Source organism: Enhydra lutris, unplaced genomic scaffold (assembly GCF_002288905.1).
Source record: "Enhydra lutris kenyoni isolate GAN:26980312 unplaced genomic scaffold, ASM228890v2 scaffoldscaffold13, whole genome shotgun sequence".
NCBI classification, from domain to species: domain Eukaryota; kingdom Metazoa; phylum Chordata; class Mammalia; order Carnivora; family Mustelidae; genus Enhydra; species Enhydra lutris.
In genome coordinates, this window is record NW_019154097.1 from 13,629,959 (window position 1) to 13,651,190 (window position 21,232).

Here is a 21,232-nt window from a genome sequence, read left to right on the forward strand (position 1 = left end):
ATTTATTCATTTGAGGGAGAGAGAGAGCGAGAGCACCAGCAGGGCAGAGGGGCAGAGGGAGAGGGAAAGGTGACTCCCTGCTGATCTGGGAACCCCATGTGGGGCTCGATCCCAGGACCCTGGGATCATGACCTTAGCCAAAGGCAGACACTTAACTGACTGAGCCACCTAGGTGCCCCATGTTCTTTCTTGATAAGTAATAAAATGTAGACATTTACTACAATTTTCCCACCTTTTGAACACTTAGTGTTTAAGAAGGGGCCTCTAACATCCAGCAAAATGCCTGGTCCATAGCAGACACCCAAAGAACATTTGATAAATGAATCAAAACGGACGAATCTTCAGACTTTTAAAAAATCATTTTAAGTCTCCCTTGGCCAGTGCACACTCTCACAGGGCTCTATCTAGCAGCTCATTATGTATTTCCAGTTTCCTGGTGCCAGCATGACTTGTTGACTCATCAAATTAAAAAGTGTGCCAAACTAGACTTGTGTTTTTCTTACCTACACCTGCTCCTCCTTGGTTCCTATTTCTTTGAAGGTAACTATAATCCTCTTCCTCACCCAGTCCCCATAACCTTCTTTGACAGGTTGGACTGACATCTGGCTTATTCTGCTTCTACTTTATGTTTCCCATCAGTCCCTACTCCTGTTGTCCTCAGCCTCTCCAACCATTTGCTTGGACCAGTGAATACCCTTTGGTTTTCCTTATCTTAGTCTCTTCTCACTAATCAATTCCTAAACTTACTAGTTAGTGACACATTACACCCTACCTCCACGGAAAAGGAAAAAACCCAGTTTAGTATAACAGTGAAGAGAACGGATTCTGGCTCTGGTTTGTCTGAGCATAATGTAGTGATCAAGAGCTTAGATTCTGAAGCCAGACCACATAGTTTATGGTATGTCTTTCAAAGATTTTTTTTCCAACCTCATTTCTCACTTTGTAGTCTATCTCTCATCTAGCCTTTAAGGTCAGTTCACCTTTCACTACCCTGAAACAGTCTTCCCTCTTCTTAGAACTGCCCTAGCATGGCATCTACACTTCTCACTACCAGCTTTGTACAAATTACATATGCCCTCAAAAGTGTTTTTAATCTCTTGGGAAAACACAAGCTTATTGAGGGCAGGATATTATTGTATTCTTTTTTATACCTCCACTAACTCACGGTGTGACTTACACATTATGGTTGCTTGAGAAATGTTAGGTGAAACAATTTAAAGAAACTAATCCCACTCTGAAACTCTACCCTTCTGGACTGCATAGGTTTATTCAAAATCATCGAACTTTATATTAAAAAGGGTGAATCAAATGTATGTAAATTAAACCCTTAAAGCTGACGTAAAAAAATTCCTTGAGGACCCAAAAGAGTTCTCAAAAGAAGTTATAACAGGAAAATTTAAAACAGTCCTTCGCGTATCCGTTTTAAAATAATAAAGGTGCTAAATGTTAACATAAGTAATGTATTTTCCGACGGAACACCAGGGAGCCGCTCGCTCCGCCCACTCCCGGGACGCGCGGCCCCGCCCCCAAAGCGCGCCGGCGAGGGTCCCAGGGCGCACGCGCAGGGCTCCTCCAGGCCGCGCGGAAGGGCGCGCGGCCGCGGCGGCCCCCCTCCCCCACTTTTCGCCGCGCACGGCAGGAACCCGTCGCCCGGGCTGCTTCGCCTGCTGCGGTGCGTCGTCGTGATGGATTCTCCGTGGGATGAGCTGACCCTTGCCTTTTCTCGCACGTCTATGTTCCCCTTTTTTGATATCGCCCACTACCTGGTGTCCGTGATGGCGCTGAAGCGTCAGCCGGGTGAGTGCGGGGAGAAGCAGACGGTCCCCCTCAGGGTACCTCTCACCGAGAGGACGGCCTGGGCCGCCTGAACGGCCGAGTTGCTTCTGTCCCAGAGTCCTATAGTTAGGCTGGAGGGGCGCCGCGAGGCGACCCTTTCGACCCCTCGAGCGCAGGTGGGGAAACAGGCAGGGAAGAGAGGTGGCCCCGGTACTCGTCAAAGGAGGCACAACCTCGGGTCCGAGATACCGCGTCAGGGGCAAGTGACAGGGAAGCCGCTGGGGCATTTGGGAGCCCGGTTCCTGCCTGCGTCCACCCAGGATGTGCGCCGTCTCCCGGTGGTACAGTATTTAAAAGTCACCTGGGGACCGAGGTCCTGGGGACTGCAAGTGGGACTCGGTCGCTTGGAATAGTGAGTAGTTCTGGACGGTTCTGCGGTCCTGAAAGTTGTATCAACACTTAAAAAGCCTCAAGCAGGCACACCACTATTCCCCTTCACGCCGCGCTCTGTCACCTTGCTTAGCATGCTGGCTAAAGTGATTGCTGGAAAACAGTGGATCCCCCTTTTCCGTCGTATGAGACTCAGTATGTGTAGACTGAGGGTAGAGTCTGCATACGGCATTTTGAGGTTTTTTTTTTTTTTTTTTTTTTTTTTATGGCCAAGAAGCAATATTTGTATTTTCTTGTATTTTACATTCAGTGTATGTTTGCTCTTGTGCTGCTTGATTTTTGCAGTTATTCTCTTTGCCTTTTGGTTTTATGGATCTCTTCTTTGAGTTCAGGCATTTATTTTCTTTTTCTACTTTCTCCCTGTTCGTGCCGCCTGGTCCTACAGAGAGAGTGAGGGCTTGAGGAGGTGCTGTACCTCTTACTGACAATTGTTTGTTAGTTTTTTAAACTGTTTGGTCTCGGAAATATCTTTCATTTACATTGGTGTTTGTAGCTCAGTCTAAAGCATGGTTTGGTAGACGTTTTGACCTGGGAAAGGTGAATATGGTATTAAAGCAGGACAGATAATCTGCGTAAGAAAGTGTTTCCCTGATTTGAAAAGAAGTACATTACCGTGCCATATTCAATATTTGAAATTTTCTTGTATAGACTCAATCAAGTTCTCAAAGTGTGGTCCAGGAACCCTTAGGGTTCCGGACACTTCCAGGTCAAAGTTATTTTCATAATAATATGCAGATGTTATTTGTCTTTTTTACACTAATTTTCTCACAAGTGTACAGTGGAGTTTTCCAGAAGCTACATGACCTATGATATGGAACAGATTGAATACAGAAACAGAATGAGAGTCCAGCTGTTTTCCCTTTGAAGCCAGACATTAAAAGGGATTTGCTAGCGTATAAACAGTGGGACTTTTCTCACTAAATGTTTTTTGCTTTGGAAAAGTTATTTTTCATAAAGAATACATAATTTATGTTAACATTTAGTACAGTTACTATTTTTAAAGTGAAAACATTAAGTACTACTTTAAAATTTTCTCAGTTTCTAATGTGTTAAATATTGATACCTGTAACTCAATAAAAATTCTTTGGGGTCTTCAAGAATTTTTTTTCAGGTCTGATTTTTTTAAAGGTTTAATTTGCATATATTATATTCACCCTTTTTAATAATAAAGTTTATGATTTTGGAGAACACATACAGATATGTGATGACCAACATTATCAAGATATACGATAGTTTCATCACTCACCCCTGATTCCCTCCTGCCCCTTTATAGTCAGCCCTCCCCCAGTCCTTGCAACTATACATCTGCTCACTAATTTTTAGGGGCACAAGGAGTCCCGGGACCAAAAAATTTGAGAAGCACTGGACCAACTAAATGCTAAAACAGTATTACACATGGTGTGAAAAATATTTTATATTCCAGTGGCAGTGCTTGTAAACAGGTAGAAATGATAAAATTCATACAAAAGAGTTTACCTATTTAAGCTTTTACCAGAAATGTGTTAGACTGCCTGTTTCTTTCACAGTATTTGCTTTTTTTTTTCCTCCCCTGCTGTTACCATTCTTAAATATCTTGTCATTCTAATGATCAGAGAAATAGTTTTCATTTGCATCTGTCATGGTTGCTGGGTGTGTACTGCTTAAGTTTATTAGCAATTTGTATTTCCACTTCTTATTGAGTTGATCATATTGTTTTTCCTATTTAAATTGTAATGTAGGGGCGCGTGGGTGGCTCAGTCAGTTAAGCCGCTGCCTTCTGCTCTGGTCATGATCCCAGGGTGCTGGGATCGAGTCCCACATCGGGTTCCTTGCTCGGCAGGGATCCTGCTTCTCTCTCTGCTGCTGCCTGCCACTCTGCCTGCTTGTGTGTGTGAGCGCGCGTTTGCTGTCTCTCTCTCTCTGACAAATAAATAAATAAATAAAATCTTAAAAAAAAATTGTAATGTAATACATTTTTTAAAATGATAAATCAGGGGTGCTTGGCTGCATCAGTCAGAAGAGCATGTGATTCCTGATCTCAGGGTTGTGAATTCAATCCCCATGATGGGTGTAGAGATTACTAAAAAAATAAATAAATAAAAATTAAAACTTAAAAAAATGATGAACCATCCTTACATTCTTGGGATAAGCTCCACTTGTTTGAGGTATTATTTTTGTTTGAGATATTACTTTAACTCATTAGGGATTTTGATTTGGCAATATTTTATGTAAATTTTTACTTAATTGGCAACATTTTCTTATCCACCATTGACTGATTCTCTAGAACTTAGACTAGTAGTACAATGAAACTACAATTCATCCATGTATTACCAGGATTCTTCTTCTTCTTCTTCTTTTTTTTTTTTTTTTTTAAGATTTTATTTATTTATTTGACAGACAGAGATCCCAAGTAGGCAGAGAGGCCTGGGAAGCAGGCTCCCTGCTGAGCAGAGAGCCCGATGGGGGGCTCGATCCCAGGACCCTGGGATCATGACCTGAGCTGAAGGCAGAGGCTTTAATCCACTGAGCCATCCAGGCGCCATGATTCTTCTTTTTATTCTCTCAAGCATGTTACTCCTTGAGATTCTTGGCTTTTGGAATGTGCTCTGCCATTGCCAATACCTTACTCCTCACTTTCCTACTGTTTACATCTTATATGTCTCTACCTAGATCTTAAAAAATGCCAGTGGAAACAAGATGTAAAGTGGGTTAACTCTTTCTGTGGTGTAGATAAGGACAGCATCCCTTTTTTGTTTGGTTCAGGTTATAGGCCTTCAAATCCAAGGATAGATGATGGTTTTCCCCTCATTTCCTTTTCCACATGACTTGTGCTTCAAGCAAATCAGGGTATTTAATAAATTGGATTGTTTTTTATTTCTTTTTTTTAAGGTTTTGTTTATTTATTTGACAGAGCACAAGTAGGCAGAGTGGCAGGAAGAAGGAGAGGGAGAAGCAGGCTCCCAGGTGAGCAGGGATGTGCTCCGATGTGGGCGTGGATCCCAGGACTCTGGGATTGTGACCTGAGCCAAAGGCAGATGCCTAACCAACTGAGCCACCCAGGCACCCCTGTTTTTTATTTCTTAATTTACCTCCGTTTGTAAATAATTAACTTTAGTTCCTCCTAAACCGTGGCATCTGATAGTTTTTAGTTTTGTTTTAGGATAGGTTTTGCTTGTGTTCCATTTTTCTGGGTATTTTATTAGGAAGTTGGAAAATGCTGCCTTGAGGGCTATTAGTCAGAAACCATTTAATAGAAAGTTTAATCTTTAATTTCTCTTACCTTACATTTTTAATCTGCCTTCTCTTCTTATTTAAATCCTCATTAAAGTAGACACATTTCTTCAATCATGTATTCATATCCAGTTGCTATTTTCTGTAAGACTTCCTGAAAATTTAATCTACAGTTATTTCTACTTGATTTTAACACACAAAATCTGTTTTCCCCCTAATTCTCCCATCAGTATTTTGCTAACCTCTCTGGAATCACAGGGACTTCAATTAAGCAAATATTTATTGAAACTCCACTGCATATCAGGCACTAACTATATTAGATATTGAGGATACCAAGATGAAAGATGTTGTTGTAGCCCTAAAGGAACTCAGCTGTGCTATTAGTCTTCTTTTTTGGATAGTATCACAAAAGGTTTTATGATACTTTCCTATAAAATAATGATATTCATTTCAGATACCTACAAAAACATTGTAGTATCTTAATTCTAATCCTCGTATCTCTTTAAGATAGGTATTGAACTCCTTTTACAGATGAGGAATAACCTTACAGGAATAAAATAACTGTATTTAAGTCACATTGGTTAATAAATTATGGATCTAGGTCTTCAGCTAATTCCAAAGTTCTCAAATATTCCTTGTTCTCTTTTTGCAGGTCCATTTAATGTTTCTGGTTTCCTAGTATTGAGCAGTTTCTCAATAAGCTTTCCTTTGACATGGTTATTTTCTCCCATGATTTCTCTCATTTCCATATCACCAATGAGTTTTTCCTTTGCTTTTAGGAATTAAATCCAGGAATAAAGCTTATTATTGTTTCCCCCTTCTAATTTGTGGGAAATGAAAGGATTAATATGTCAAGAATTTGTCAGTTCTGATGATTCTGTAAGGTGGCAGCATAGTTTTGCTGTCTTTATGAATCCACACGTAGCACACAGAGAAGTACAAAAATTGTAAATGTATAGCTCAATGAATTTTAAAAATGAGCACATCTATTTAATCAACATCTAGGTAAAAATAGAACATTCATGAAACCCCAGAAGCCCCTTTTGTTCTGTGATGTTTTAAAAACTGAGTTTGTTCTGCCCAGTGTAGGGTGGAAAAGGATGTCTGAGAAATGACAGTTCACAATTTACTTCTACTAGTTTAGAGAATCTTACTTAAATATCTTTAATTTATAAGTGAAAGAATATTTGATTGACATGACATAAAATATTGGTCAGGGGATGCGGTTTGGTAGAAAGAGCTCATAAAATCAGGAGACCAGTGTTAAAACTCTATCACTAACTGGGTAGTTTGGGATAAGAACTTAAAACCCAATGTTTCATTTGTAGAGTGAGTAGGCTGGACTAGAACAATGGCTGAGCAGTGTTCCCTGCTTAGGAGTCTCAGTTTTGGTTCTAAAGAGATGTTTGTTCGTGTTTCTAAATTTAAATAATTTCAGCCCATCCTTTGTTTCCCCAGCAATGGTAAACTGCTTTTTGTAGTTGATACCTCTGTGATACCGTAGTATTTACTTTTTACCTTTTCAACAATTACTTAACAATTTTATATTTAATGATTTTAGAGTAAATTCTCTCTGTTAAAATAACCATGTATTTTCTCTTTCCTGACTGGATTCTGAAAGGTACAGATTCCTAGCAGTGGAGTTTAACTTCCTACTTTCTGGTTTGGATATGTCATGTTAGGATATGCAAAGTACTGGCTACTTCCTGCCTGTAGATCCAATCAGTATAACGTCATCAGTGTAGTGTAGTGTAGGGTCAGTGTAATATAGTTTGGATTCCCAGTATGCTCAAAATCTCTGTGGACTTTGTCGGAGAGCAGGAAAGTTGACATAGAATTAAGGCAAGACTGCAGTAGTGTACTGTTCACCTAGCCTGGTAAAAGCGAAGTGTTTCTGGGGTTCCTTGCAAATTAATATGGAGAAAAAGGATTTGCTTACCAGGTTATAGGGGTTATGTTTCTTTGTTTCAGTAAAAGTACTTCATCTTGAACACCAGCTGCAACTGGAGTCACTACCTGTCTACAATTATGATAATCCACATTTTCCAAGATCCATCTGCTTTACATATAGACCAAATAAGCATGTTAAATGGGATGTGATAGGTATCACCACCTTTTCAGCTTTGATGTTTTTGGTTATAGCACCCATCTCTGTGGTATTGCTTTTTAAAAATACCTTAAGGAGGAGGAGAAACTCTAGGAGCTTTTACTTGAATGTTTCTACCATCTACTGATCCTTACTCCATAGATCAGAGGATCAGCATGGGCTTTGTGTCAGTTGCCAACTGTGTCTGTTCTAGTTATACATTAAGGAACTGGGGAAATAACCACAAGGTGGGTCTGTGGATTTACTTGGCCTACTATGATTCAAACTTGATCCAAAACTGGAAGTAGAATATGACTTTATTTTCTAGCTTTCATTTCATAATAAACTATTTTGATCTTAAAAGTCCATAGGTGGTTATGAGCTTCAAAACTCATATACTTTGGGGGCACCTGGGTGGCTCAGTGGGTTAAGCCTCTGGCTTCGGCTCAGGTCATGATCCCAGGGTCCTGGGATCGAGCCCCACATCAGGCTCTTTGCTCAGCGGGGAGCCTGCTTCTCCCTCTCTCTCTGCCTGCCTCTCTGTCTGCTTGTGATCTCTCTCTCTGTCAAATAAAGAAATAAAATCTTTAAAAAAAAAACAACAACAAAAAAAACCTCATATACTTTGAATTAGAGTAAGGCTTCAGTGTGACAAATTTTGCTAAGAGTTTTGGGGAAAATAATTCCATTGCTAGCATATCACAAATATCTTAACTCAAGGTAGGACAGAGAATTTTTTGTCTTTTACATATCAGCATGTTAAAAATTAAAAAAAAAATCTTAATTATCACGGCTTGTTCCTAGGCTAAAGGAATATATCTTTGTTTTAAAACTGAGAAAAAAATTAAAGCTATCATATTAACTGTTTCTTCCTATTGAAAATTATTTTATGCTGGAAAGATACACAGGCTGTTTCTGGTTAACTTTCTGTATTTTCACCATTTAACTTCACGGTGAACTAATTCTGGTACTGTTATGATATATACAAAGGAACATAACACCTAAGAAAATTTGTCCTAGGGTTGCCTCATAACTATAAAATGTGTTACCATAGTGTGCATACTGAAGAGAGCATAATAGAAAGGCCAGTTTGACTTAGGGAAGTTTTTCTAGCTGATGTAATTTTGAGAATTAGGCAGAAAAGATTGATGTGAGGGAAACCCTTTAATTCAGTTCTTTTTTTCTCTAATAAAATCTCAGTATTGCTGATTTAAGTCTCTTAGGGTTATGAGTACTTTTTTAGAGCTGTGGTGTGTTGTTTTCATCCCAGCCTTGTAATAAGAACTCAAAAGAATTAGATCTTGGGCTAAGAGATTAAAAGCAGCCCGAGGTCGTATTTTGCCTACTTTATCTGTGGGTCATATCAGTCCTTTCAGTAGGTAAGTCAACAAAGTGTCTGCCATGTACTAGGTAGTAAGTGTGTTTTTATGTATATTTCTTTATTTTAATCCTTATAAGTTATGTATTACTCCCATTTTATGAAAGTTGAAACTTAAGCTAAGAGGGCTTAGTGGTCCTACAAAGATGTCGCAAAACTGGTATGTAATTATAGCTGCCTCTTTGGTTTGTACAATACAAAGGGAAATTCATGGTAGTGAAATCATAATATTTGACCTCTTGAAATATTTCACATATATTTTTCTGTCATTCAGTACATTTATAGAGCACCTACTCTATGCAAAAGTCTCTTAGAATTTTAATAATAAGAACTTTATAAATGGAGCTAACACTTATAAAACACTTATTAATCTAGAATGTGATATGTAAAATGTGCAGGTTGAGGAAAAAGGAAAGTTATTTTGACAAATGTAATCAGAAATGAATGTTACATAAGCAAATCATTAGTATGAAATCATTTAGTAAATTTGATTTGGATTGTTTTGCAAAGGAAAACCTGGGTACATTTGAATTTGGTTGTCAGTGAGTGGTTGAGTATCAGGTGGATGAAGGTAATGCTAAATCTGCATTAGAGTAATACTAAGGAACGTAAAGGACAGACACCAGTGAGTGTTTCTAATTGTATGTTTATTCAAAGTAATCAGTTATCTTAGAATGGGTTCTTCATAGTGACTGTGCTGTGATGGGCCTGTTATGGCTCTCATGCAGTAAGAACTCCCATTTCCAGAATGCATTTCCAGAGCTAACCAGGGTATACCTGTGAGAAAGAGAGAGGGATACACACACACAGTAGGCTTGGAAGAGAGCTAAAGAGTAAGGGGGAAAAGGGGTGTATGTGTGTAAATAAGCATAGGGAAAAAAGCCTGAAAGTTGCCTCAGACAACTCAGAATAGGAGTGTGATGGAATGGCAGAAATAGAGAGGAGAGAGTAATTTTGCTTTTTATTTTTATTTACTTAGGTAATAATAGTGATTAGCTAATACTTAGTTGCTTACTATGTGCTAGTCCCCCATTCTAAGTGATTTCAAAGTACTCACTTGTAGTTGATCCTTAGTTGATCTTTACAACAACCCTGTGGTGTAGGTTACTTTTTTCTTTGCCTCTTCTATATGTGTGTGTGTGTGTGTTTAAGATGTGTGAAAGCAAACAATTAACTTGTTGCATTCACACAACGAGTAAGTGCTGGTGCCAAGATTTATACCTGAGCAGCTAAACTCTAGAGTCTGTACCCTTTAAGCACTCTATATTGTTTTTTTCTTTTTAAAGATTTTATTTATTTGAGAGAGAGAGAAAGAGAGAGACAGGTGCAGGCAAGTGGGGGGAGGGGCAAAGGGGGAGGGAGAAGCAGACTCCCCACTGAGCAGGGAGCCTTATGTGGGGCTCTATCCAGGACTCTGGGATCATGACCTGAGCTCAAGGCTGACAGATGCTTAACTGACTGAGCCACCCAGGTGCCCCTCTCTATTGCTTTTCAACATGAAGATGGTGCAGTATGGGAGCTAGTGACCATTACCTAAAGAAAAGATTATACTCATTTATTAGGCTGACTGACCAATGTTATAATCAGTCACCACTGTGTGGTGCTGTATTGTCTATACACATATTTAGGTAGGTCGTAATATTTAGGTAGAGACATACTGGTATCACATCTTATGTGGGACTTGGGCTTTAAAGACAGCATGATCATGTATTATCAAACAAAGTTTAGGGGAAATTGCTACACTGAAGATTGATACCCTGTCTTTTAGTACATTTCTCATAACTGATTTTTCTTCCAGATTGGAACAGGTCACCATTTTTTGAGTTTTCACCAGATGCATATAATTAAACCTTGGCATCACTTCACTTGACAGGATGTGTACACCACAGAAAATGCACATCTGCCAACTCATGTTCACTCCTGGGCACATTTTGTTGTATGGAATGGTGGGTTGCACTATTTGACTTTTATCTCCTCCTTTTGCTTTGTTTTCCTGAGCACACACAGATGAATTCCCATTATTTTAAAAAGATTTTATTTATTTATTTGACAGAGAGAGAGAGAGCACAAGTAGGCAGAGAGGCAGGCAGAGAGAGAGCGGGGGTGGGGGGGTGGGGGGGTGGGGAAGCAGGCTCTCTGCTGAGCAGAGAGCCTGATGCGGGGCTCGATCCCAGGACCCTGAGACCATGACCCGAGCCAAAGGCAGAGGCCCAACCCACTGAGCCATCCAGGCATCCCGAATTCCCATGTTAATACAAGTATGATGATATTACTCTACTGAACTCACACATACATTTATGTAGTTTGTTTTGTTTTTGCATAAATGGGCCTTTTCCCAAGCGATAACAACAGTTAACTGTTTGGTTATAAATTCTTGCAGACCTTATTTTATTTATTACTTGTATAATATTCTGATAGAATAACTGGTTTTCTGTTTTTTCCCTGTTAATGATTTCTTACTGTATATATTATGTATACACACATGATTTTTTTGGTCACATCAGTACATGTAAAGCCGCTACATTCTTTTAAATAGATGCATTGTATTCCACAGATTGGGTGTGACATAATTTGTTAAAATTTTGTTTAATTATACAATTAGTAAATGAACATTTTATTTAAAAGAATCCCAATATGATTAAATAATTTACTCGGTATAATTAAATAAATTTAAATCCCCTTTGAGCATCCTCCCAAATCCTAGGCTTCCTCAAGAGACAGTAACAGTTAACATGTTGGTGTATTGCAGACCCTATTCTTTGCATTCCATGTATATGCAGGTACCTAGAGAAATGTATCGTGTTTGCATTTTTGCTCATAAATGATTCTAAAAAAATTAAAAAAGTAAATGATTCCATGCTGTAATACTGCTGTTCTACATAATTGTATTTGGTTCCTTGTTTTTACTGAATAATAATATCCCATGTTGATACTGCTTTATCACACTCTTTATTGTTCCTGTATAATATTCCATAGCACAAATGATCATGGTTTAACTGTTCTCTAATGATGGTTGTTTAGATTTTTTTTTTCATTTTTTTCACAGTATTATAAACACACTGCTTTAATATTCTTGTATGACATTTCTTGGGTACTGAGTCAGTTTTAAATGAAATTTTTTATTTATACTCCCAAATTATTCTTCAGAATGACTTTTTAATACTCTCACAGGAGTATATGAATTTCTTCAGACCTTTGCTGACTAATAAGTTAATAAATATTAAGCTGTACATTTTTTTGCCAGTTGGATGTGTGAGAAATATAACATCTTTTTAAATTTTGTTTTTTCTTGATTACTGATGACTTAAGGGAGGACTTTCTTATTTTGGTATGTTTATTAATCATTTATATTTCCCACTTTGTGACTTGCTCATTTTTCTCTTGTGTTTGTTGTCTTTTTTTGTTGATTTACTGGAATTTGCCTTATGTAAATTGAAAAACACTGTTCCAGACTTTTTTCATATAGAGGTTTTAAATTTTAGTGGGGTCAAAATAGTCTTTCCCTTTATAGCTTAATTCAGGTTAAGTACTTTTCCTTCTGTTCTTAGATTGCTAGATTTTTTTGAAAATCAGGAACATTGAATTTTTAGGTCTTTAACTCTGTCTAAAGGGGAGATGATAATTTGTTAGTATGGTGAATGATTTAAATGAATTTTTAAATATTGAATCCTTTTTAATTCTTTGGATAAAATCTACTTGGTCATGATTTATTATCTTTTCAAAAAACTACTGATTTCAATTTGTTATTATACTTCTAAGTTAGAATTATAGTGTATCTTCTTCCTTTCCTTCCTCCCTCCCTTCCTATCTTTTTCCCTTCCTCCTTCCTCTCTCACTCTTTTTTCTTTATTTATAATTTTTGATGTTGGGAGTATGTTTCATAGAATGATTTAAGTTTTTCTCCTTTGCTATATTCCATAATGGTTATATAGAATAAAAATGAGTAATCCAAAAATATTTGGTAAACGTTTTCCATTAATTTATTGAGGTTAGCACCTTTCTTAAGATAGATCTTTGCCCTGCAGTTTTTTTCCCCATAGTTATATGTAGATTCAAGTTTCTGTCTATTCTTAAGGGAATTTCGCTGATTTATACTGTCCATTTCAACAGCATCTTCACATTTATTAGATTAAATGCATGTTGCTTTCCTATAATTAAAAAACTCTATAAAACTATTTCCTTATTTTTCCTTCTAATGTTTTGCATTATTTTTGTTTCTGCTCCTGCCCCTTTCTTAGACTTGTTGAACAATGGTCTGTTTTATTGGTCTTTTCCAGTAATAACTTTGGGTTGGCTTTCTGGTTGCCCATCTTCATCTCCCTATTCTAGCTTCTGTTTAATGGGTTTCTACTTTTATTTTTATAAATTGCTTCTATTTTTCTGGCTGAGTTTATTTTTTATTTTATTTTTTTGTACTTTCCCTTTGATATTTCATACTTACAGAATTGCCAGAATAGGTCAAGAAATTTTCATATACTTTACTCAGATTCACCAACCATTTACATTCTGCCCCATATATTTTTTTCCAGCTTTATTGAGGTATAATTGATAAAATTATATATCTTCAAAGTGTACAATTTGATGGTTTGATATACATATGGATTGTTAAATGATTCTCACTCAAGTTAATTAGCACACCCATTATCTCACATGGTTACTTTCTTTTTTAAATTGGTGGTGGTGACTTGAGATTGACTGTCTTAGCAAATTTTAAGTGTACAATACAGTATTAATAACTGTAGTCACTATGCTGTACATTAAATCCCCAGAATTTATTCATTTTATAACTAGAAGTTTGTACTTTAGCATCTCTTTGTTTGTTTTTATTTATGCATATTATTTTTTCAGAGCCACTTGAATGTAAATTGGAAGCATTTGCCCAGTTACTTCAAATTACTTAAGTGTGTTAATATTTACGAACCACAAAACAGTTACTAAAGTCAGAAAGTTTAACAGTGATACAACACCGTTATTAGGCCAGGGTCCATATTTAGATTTCATCAGTTGTCCAAAAAGGTCATATAAATATTCTTTCCCACTCCAGGATATGATCTAGAATATGCATTGTATGTAATTGTTGCCTCTTTCATGTTATTTAATCTGGAGCATTTCATCAGCCTTTGTTTTGTTTTTGTATTTCTTGACTTGGCTTTGCTAAAGTATAGGCGAGGTTTTTTTTCCAGAAGCGCCCTCAGTTTGGGTGTATCTGATTAGGTTAGTTTAGGTTATATATTGTTGGTAGCAGTACTGTAGGAGAAAGATGTGTTCTTGGTGAATCATAACAAGAGTCACCTGATGTTTGTTTATAGTAATGTCTGCAAGGTTTCTCCACTCTAAAATTACTATTTCCTTCTGTAATTAATAAGTGCCTTGTTAGGAAGCATTTTAAGAGTGTGTATGTATCTGTTCCTCATCAACCTTTCACCTCTGGGTTTATTTTGTGATTCTGTTTCTAGCCTGTCATGTTAAAAGCTTAGTTTATTTATTTCAGTTTTTATTTTTTAAAGTGCTTAAGATAATTTTTCTTCAAATTTGCTCTGACATATCAACTGGAAGTACTTAAAATAGGGCTGGGAATAAAAGGAGAGAGTAGGTGGGGAGATTGTTTATAATAATGTGCTACTGGGAAACTGGCAGTAAGAGCCCGGACAGAGTATTTTAAAGGTGCCCCAAATTATGTATGTCTTAAAATGTTTCCAGTCTTGGTTTAAAGAACAATAGGTAGAGTTTGTGATGATCATGATTGCCACACCTATGAGTAATAGTAAGCTTTTGAAAGTTATGAAATTAAGTTTATTTCTTTAGTGCCATTGGTACCTTAGGATTTGTTTAGCATACAGTTATCTCAGACCACATTTTTATTTTACCATTTCAGGAGCTGCGGCAGTGGCATGGAAGAATCCTCTTTCAAGCTGGTTTACTGCTATGCTCCATTGCTTTGGTGGAGGAATTTTATCCTGTGTATTGCTTGCAGAGCCTCCATTGAGGTTTCTTGCAAACAACACTAATATATTACTGGCATCTTCAATCTGGTAAGCTGCCATTATGGTGAAATATGAGACATTTTAAAAACTGTTTTGTAAATTATTAATAAATGAATCTTTTTTTCTTTAAAACCTATTTTATGTTCCAAAAGTGAATGCATGTGCTAAGGAAGGAACCTAAATTAAGCCAATGTTTTTAAGTACAAAGTTTGTCTTTCTCACCCTTCACTTATATCCTGTCCCAGAGGCAAGTATTGTTACCATTTTCTTACGTATCTTTAGTTGGAAGCTTGTCAAATGTGAAAGGGCACCAAATATTTGGCCCCAAACGGTTTATCTAACTACTCATACATACAGATATACAGCAGGATAAAACAAGAATGTGACTAACTACACAAAAAGTCCAAGTGATTATGATTCGTATGTAATAATTGTTCTTGTCATAGTCTCTGTTGGATTTTTCAGAGCCTTGTGGGATGTAACATTAATTTTGTTTTGTGTTTGTTTTTAGATTATTTATTTATTTATTTGACAGAGAGAGAGAGAGAGAGAGACAGAAGAGAGGGAACACAAGCAGGGGGAATGGGAGAAGGAGAAGTAGTCTTCCCGCTGAGCAGGGAGCCTGATGGAGGGCTCCATCCCAGAACCCTGGGATCATGACCTGACCTGAAGGCAGATGCTTAATGACTGAGCCACCCAGGTGCCCCTAATTTTGTTTTTAATTTAATTTTGAAGTGAAGAAAAAAATGTTAGCAGGAATTGCTTTGGTTTCTTACAAATTCAAATATTTAGTTATCCTTAAGGAGAGTGATCCATAAAGCTAAAAGAAAACTATAATACAAAGTGCTTTGCTACGTCTGAAGCAAAAACTATACTTTTGAATAAAAACCGTATCAAATATGTAATGTTAGGAATACTTAAAGTTCATGTTTTTTGTGATAATTTTTAAATGGGTATGTAACTAGTCTTAAAGGGGAATATTATACATAGTGAAGGCAGTGTGAAAAAGTAGTAGTGGAAATGTGTGGCAGTGGAAATAAGTGGAAATAGAATAATAAATTTGATAGCTAATATTTACTGAGTTGTTAACTATATCAGCTAAATTCTTTATATTCATATTTAATCATGAGTACTATAACCATTATTTTTCACATTTGACAAATGAGAAAATTGAGGTATCGAGAAACTTTGCTAAAATTTACGTGTTTAGTGATTGAACTAGGATCAAAACCAGGAAATTTGACTTTAGAACCTTAACATTTAATAGCCACTATCTCTCATAAATTAGGTTTTTGTTTTTTTTTTTTAAAGTAAACTCTACCCCCAATGTTGGATTAAACTCATGATCCTGACATCAGTAGTGCATGCTTTACCAACTGAGCCAGGCAGGTGTCTCTATTTCTCATAGATTTGTTTAACCACCTCTTATAAAAGCGTAGTCTTCCACTGGTTATGTGTTTTCTTTCTTTTTTTGAAGTACAATTAACATATAATGTTATATTAGTTTTGGTGTACAGTATAATGTTTCAAGAATTCTTACTCAGTGCCCATAATGATAAGTGTACTCTTAAACTCCTTTATCTGTTTCAGCCATCACCCTACCATCTGCCCTTTGGCAACCAGCAGTTTGTTCTCTGTATTTAAGAGTGTTTTGGTCTCTCTTTTCTTCCTTTCTTCCTCCCTCTCTCCTTCCCTCCTTCCCTTCCTTCCTTCCTTCCTTCCTAAGATTTTATTTATTTATTTGACAGGGAGAGAGACAGCGAGAGAGGGAACGCAAGCAGGTGGAGTGGAGAGGGAGAAGCAGGCTTCCTGCTGTGCGGGGAGCCCTATGTGGGGCTTGATTCCAGGGCTCTGGGATAATGACCTGATCATGACCTGAGCCAAAGGCAGACACTTAATGACTGAGCCACCCAGGGGCCCCTCATCTCTTTTTTTCTTTGTTTGTTTTGCTTCTTAAATTCCACGTGTAAGTGAAATCATTGTATTTGTCTTCTTTGACGTATGTTATTTAGCATTATACCATCTAGCATTTCTATTTTAGGACCAATCACTAATTATCAGGAAAATGCAAATCAAAGGTACAATGAGATATTACCTCACACCTGTCAGAATGTCTAAAGTGAAAAACACAAGAAACAGCAAGTGTTGGCCTGGATGTGGAGAACAAGGAACCCTTGTGCACTGTAGCTAGGAACGCAAATTGGTACAACCATTGTGGAAAACAGAATGAGGGTTCCTTAAAAAATTAAAAATAGAATTTCTATTTGATCAAGTAATTCCATTACTGGGTAAAATGAAAATGAAAATCCTAATTTGAAAAGATACATGCACCTCTGTGTTTATTGTAGCATCATTTATAATAGCCAAGATATGAAGCAAAAAAATACGGTATATACATACAATGGTATATTATTCAGCTATAAAAAAGAATGGATCTTGCTATTTACAACAACATGGGTGGACCTCAAGGGTATAATGCTATGTTTTAAAAGCATTTCTCAAGGACTTTTATTTTTATAACAATATTTTAAAAAGATATTAGCTTAGCATTTATTATAATTTTTATAATTTAATTTATTACAATTTTTATAATGCTGAGACTATATAAAAGGTAGGATAGCCAGAGTCTGACACTTACTGTTATTTCCACTTCTGCTCCTGTATACTAACCACCACTCTTTTTTGCATGGACAAAGTGATTAATAAAAATAAGTTAGAGGGGTGCCTGGGTGGCTCAGTAGGTTAAGTGTCCGACTCTTGATCTCAGCTCAGGTCTCAATCTCAGGGTCATGAGTTCAAGCCCTATGTCGGGCTCCACGCTGGTTATAGACCCTACTTAAAAAAAAAAAAATTCTTCTCCTAGGCTCAGTCGTTTCTTTTTTTTTAAGAATTCTTTTTTTTTTTTTTTTTTTTAAAGATTTTATTTATTTATTTGACAGACAGAGATCACAAGTAGGCAGAGAGGCAGGCAGGGAGAGAGGAAGGGAAGCAGGCTCCCTGCTGAGCAGAGAGCCCGACGCGGGACTTGATCCCAGGACCCTGAGATCATGACCTGAGCCGAAGGCAGCGGCTTAACCCACTGAGCCACCCAGGCGCCCCGGCTCAGTCGTTTCTTAATCTGATTAAGAACAAAATCTAAAACTCTTTACAGTGGCCTATAAAACCCTACAATATCTTCCCTTTCATTCTTTCTGATGTAATGTCTTTCTACTGTATTCTTATTCATTCTGTTTTAGCCACCATTGGTTTTATCATTTCTTGAACACATAAGGTATTTTTCTACCTCAGTACTTTTGTGCGTGCTGTCTTCTCTCTAATGCTGTTTCCCCAGAAGGCATATATATATATTTTTAAATTAAATTAATTAATTAATTAATTTTTTTTCTTTCAGAGAGGTCTCCCTGACCGAAATAGTACCTCCTCTCCCATGAGTATCACATCATCCTTCTTTATTTTTCTTCTTAGGCTTATTACTATCTGATCTGTTATCTGTTTATTTCTTTTTATCTTGGTCTGTGTCATTCTACTAGAATAATAGCTTATGAGAACAGGGACTTTGTTTTGTGAACTGTGTGATAAGTACTTTTCTGTGTTCAGTAAATACATTGCTAAAGAAATGGACTGCTATGTATTGTTATAAGGGATTTCTGTCCTTGAGTAGTAAGGAATTCTAGATCTTGATTATTTGATCCCTTAAATGATATAAAATTGCTTTTCTATAAATGGATGCTTTCTTGGCTTAAATTAAAAAGTTATGTTAGAAATGGAAAATGAATGCATTTTTACATGGTGAATTAATAATATAATAATAAGAATATATGAATATTATAAATAATATAAAAATAATATTATAAAAATATTATTTGTTATCCTCAGATCTTTTATTATCCCATTTTTGTATAGGAGGAAATTGAGGCTTAGGGAATTGGTGAATGGCAGGGCCTGAATTCAACTTAGCATTTGGACTATGATTTTAACCAAGATGAGTTTTCTTTTTTTCCTTAAGATTTATTTATTTATTTATTTATTTGGAGGGAGGGTGGAGAGAGAGAGAGCATAGACCAAGCAGGCAGAGGGTCATTGGAAGAGGGAGAAACAGACACCCCTCTGAGCAGGGAGCCTGATGTGGGGCTCTATCCCAGGATCCTGGGATCATGACCTGAGCCAAAGGCAGACGCATTTAACCAGCTGAGCCACTCAGGGGCCCTTAGATAAATGTTCATTTTTTTTTTTTTTTAAAGATTTTATTTATTTATTTGTCAGAGAGAGAGAGAGAGCGAGCAAGCACAGGCAGACAGAATGGCAGGCAGAGGCAGAGGGAAAAGCAGGCTCCCCACAGAACAAGGAGCCCAATGCGGGACTCGATCCCAGGACGCTGGGACCATGACCTGAGCTGAAGGCAGCCGCCCAACCAACTAAGCCACCCAGGCGTCCCGATAAATGTTCATTTTGAACAGTTTTCTTTTTTTAGGACCAAATCTTTTGTCTTATTTTTATTTGTTGATTTATTACAATATTTTTTTTTCTTTAAAAATTTTCAATTAATACTGAACAGGTACAAAAGAAAATTTATAAAATATATGCGAAGTGTAAAGAACTGTGATACAATAAAAACTGCATTTTCATTATGTAGAATAAGAATCTTTTTATTATAAAGTGAAATTCAGAAAACCACAAAAAACCGTGTTTTGCCTAATGAATTATTCTGAAGTATAACCTTGAATCCACTACCCAAGTCTAGAGAGAAGACTTAACCATTCATCCTAAAACCCCCTTCTGTGTGTCCCATTCCAGTCACAATGCTTTTCTCACCTTAAATAAGCATTATAGTAGCACACCATTATCTTCACTTTAATGATAATTACTTGTATATTTTTATAATTTTATCATCCAAATGTTCATCCCTAGATACTATCCTTTAGTCATGCCTATTAAAAAAATTGATGTTTCTTAAGTTGCTTTCATTTTATAGGTTTCCTCTCCATTCCTTTTTTCCCTTATAATTTTATCTCTTGAAGAACCAGAGTCATTTGACATGTAGAGTTTTCCATAGCCTGGAATGCACTGATTGTGTACTCATGGTGCATATCATTATATTTCTGTATCCTACAGAGGATACAGAGGATTCCTGAAAATTGGTAGTTTGACTCAATACAAATCAGATTTAGGTTAGATTCCTTTGGCAAGACCATAAAAGACCTAAAATATCTGATTTGCTTTCTTTTTTTTGTTGACATTAGCACACTTACATTTAAAGACTGATTTAATTAACTGGGAATTACAAAATGTTGATAGTCTAATTCTATCTTTTCTTGTGTATTATATGAAGTAGTATAAATAAATACTTCCCACTAATCATCTATTATTTGGTTATCCAGTTGTATGGACATATAGGAACAGCAGGATAAATCCTTGATTCTTTATCTTTACGTACCAGTTTTCATGGTAATTAACTGGTCCTCTGTCATCCTCCAAAGGTGGTCTATTTTTTTATTTTTTGAGTAATTATGAACTTATGGATTTAAGCATATTTTATAGGTTTCAATAAATTGCAATTGTCATTATTGAAGATAAATTGTTTCATCTTTGGCTGGTGGGAGCTTCTTCAGATTGGTTCTTCAAACTGATTAGCTCCTTGCTACTTAATATTAAGATTCACATTGTAATTTTCTTCTGGAATCACTCATTTCTCTAAGAAGCTCTGGTTTCTCTTAGTGAGAATTGGCATTTCAAGACTAAAATTTTAGCACTAGAGATGTTTGTTATTACTGGATTGATACTGTTTCTAAGTCTTTTTAGTGGACAGAACTAGGAAAAATAAGGATGAAAATTATTCTATTTCTAATTCAAATGCAAGACCATAGAGCCTTCATTAAACTTTCTGTGTGTATATATAATGTATATGTAATATATTTGTGTGTGTGTGTGTGTGTGTGTGTGTGTATCCTTTCTTCTACACTAAGAATTTTCTCTCTTGAGGGCACAAGACGTAATAGAATTAGAATATTCTGACATTACTCATTTCTTTTATTCTTCATTATACACACAATACATAGTAGCTTTGGAGTAACAGTACTAAACTTCTACTGATGGGATTACATTAATTTTTCTGCATATACACTTCTCGTTCTCTTCCCATTTTTAAAATAGTTGTGCTATTCTACATAGTCTTACAACCATTACACACTATTACTTTTCGCTTCCTAATCCTCATTCAGTCTTAGTTTTACAGTTAACTGTATGTTTAATGCTTATCACCAGTCCTTATGTCTGTGTCTCTTTAGTAATTTTAGTTGTTTGAAGCTTATGCTCTAGGAGATGCATCACTGATCCCATATGTTGGCGTTT

The 21,232-nt window shown here is 36.6% G+C and overlaps 1 protein-coding gene across 1 annotated transcript in view; it reads left to right on the plus strand.

Moving 5' to 3' along the window:
* Positions 1 to 1,601: 1,601 nt before the first annotated feature.
* The window catches only part of LOC111146223 (transmembrane protein 38B), a 57,839-nt gene continuing 38,208 nt past the window's right edge, over positions 1,602 to 21,232 (plus strand). The window contains exons 1-2 of the mRNA XM_022501677.1: positions 1,602 to 1,797; positions 14,776 to 14,932. Of these exons, the coding sequence (XP_022357385.1) occupies positions 1,686 to 1,797; positions 14,776 to 14,932 (269 nt within the window). The 5' untranslated portion in view covers positions 1,602 to 1,685. The remainder of the gene's footprint in view (positions 1,798 to 14,775; positions 14,933 to 21,232) is intronic.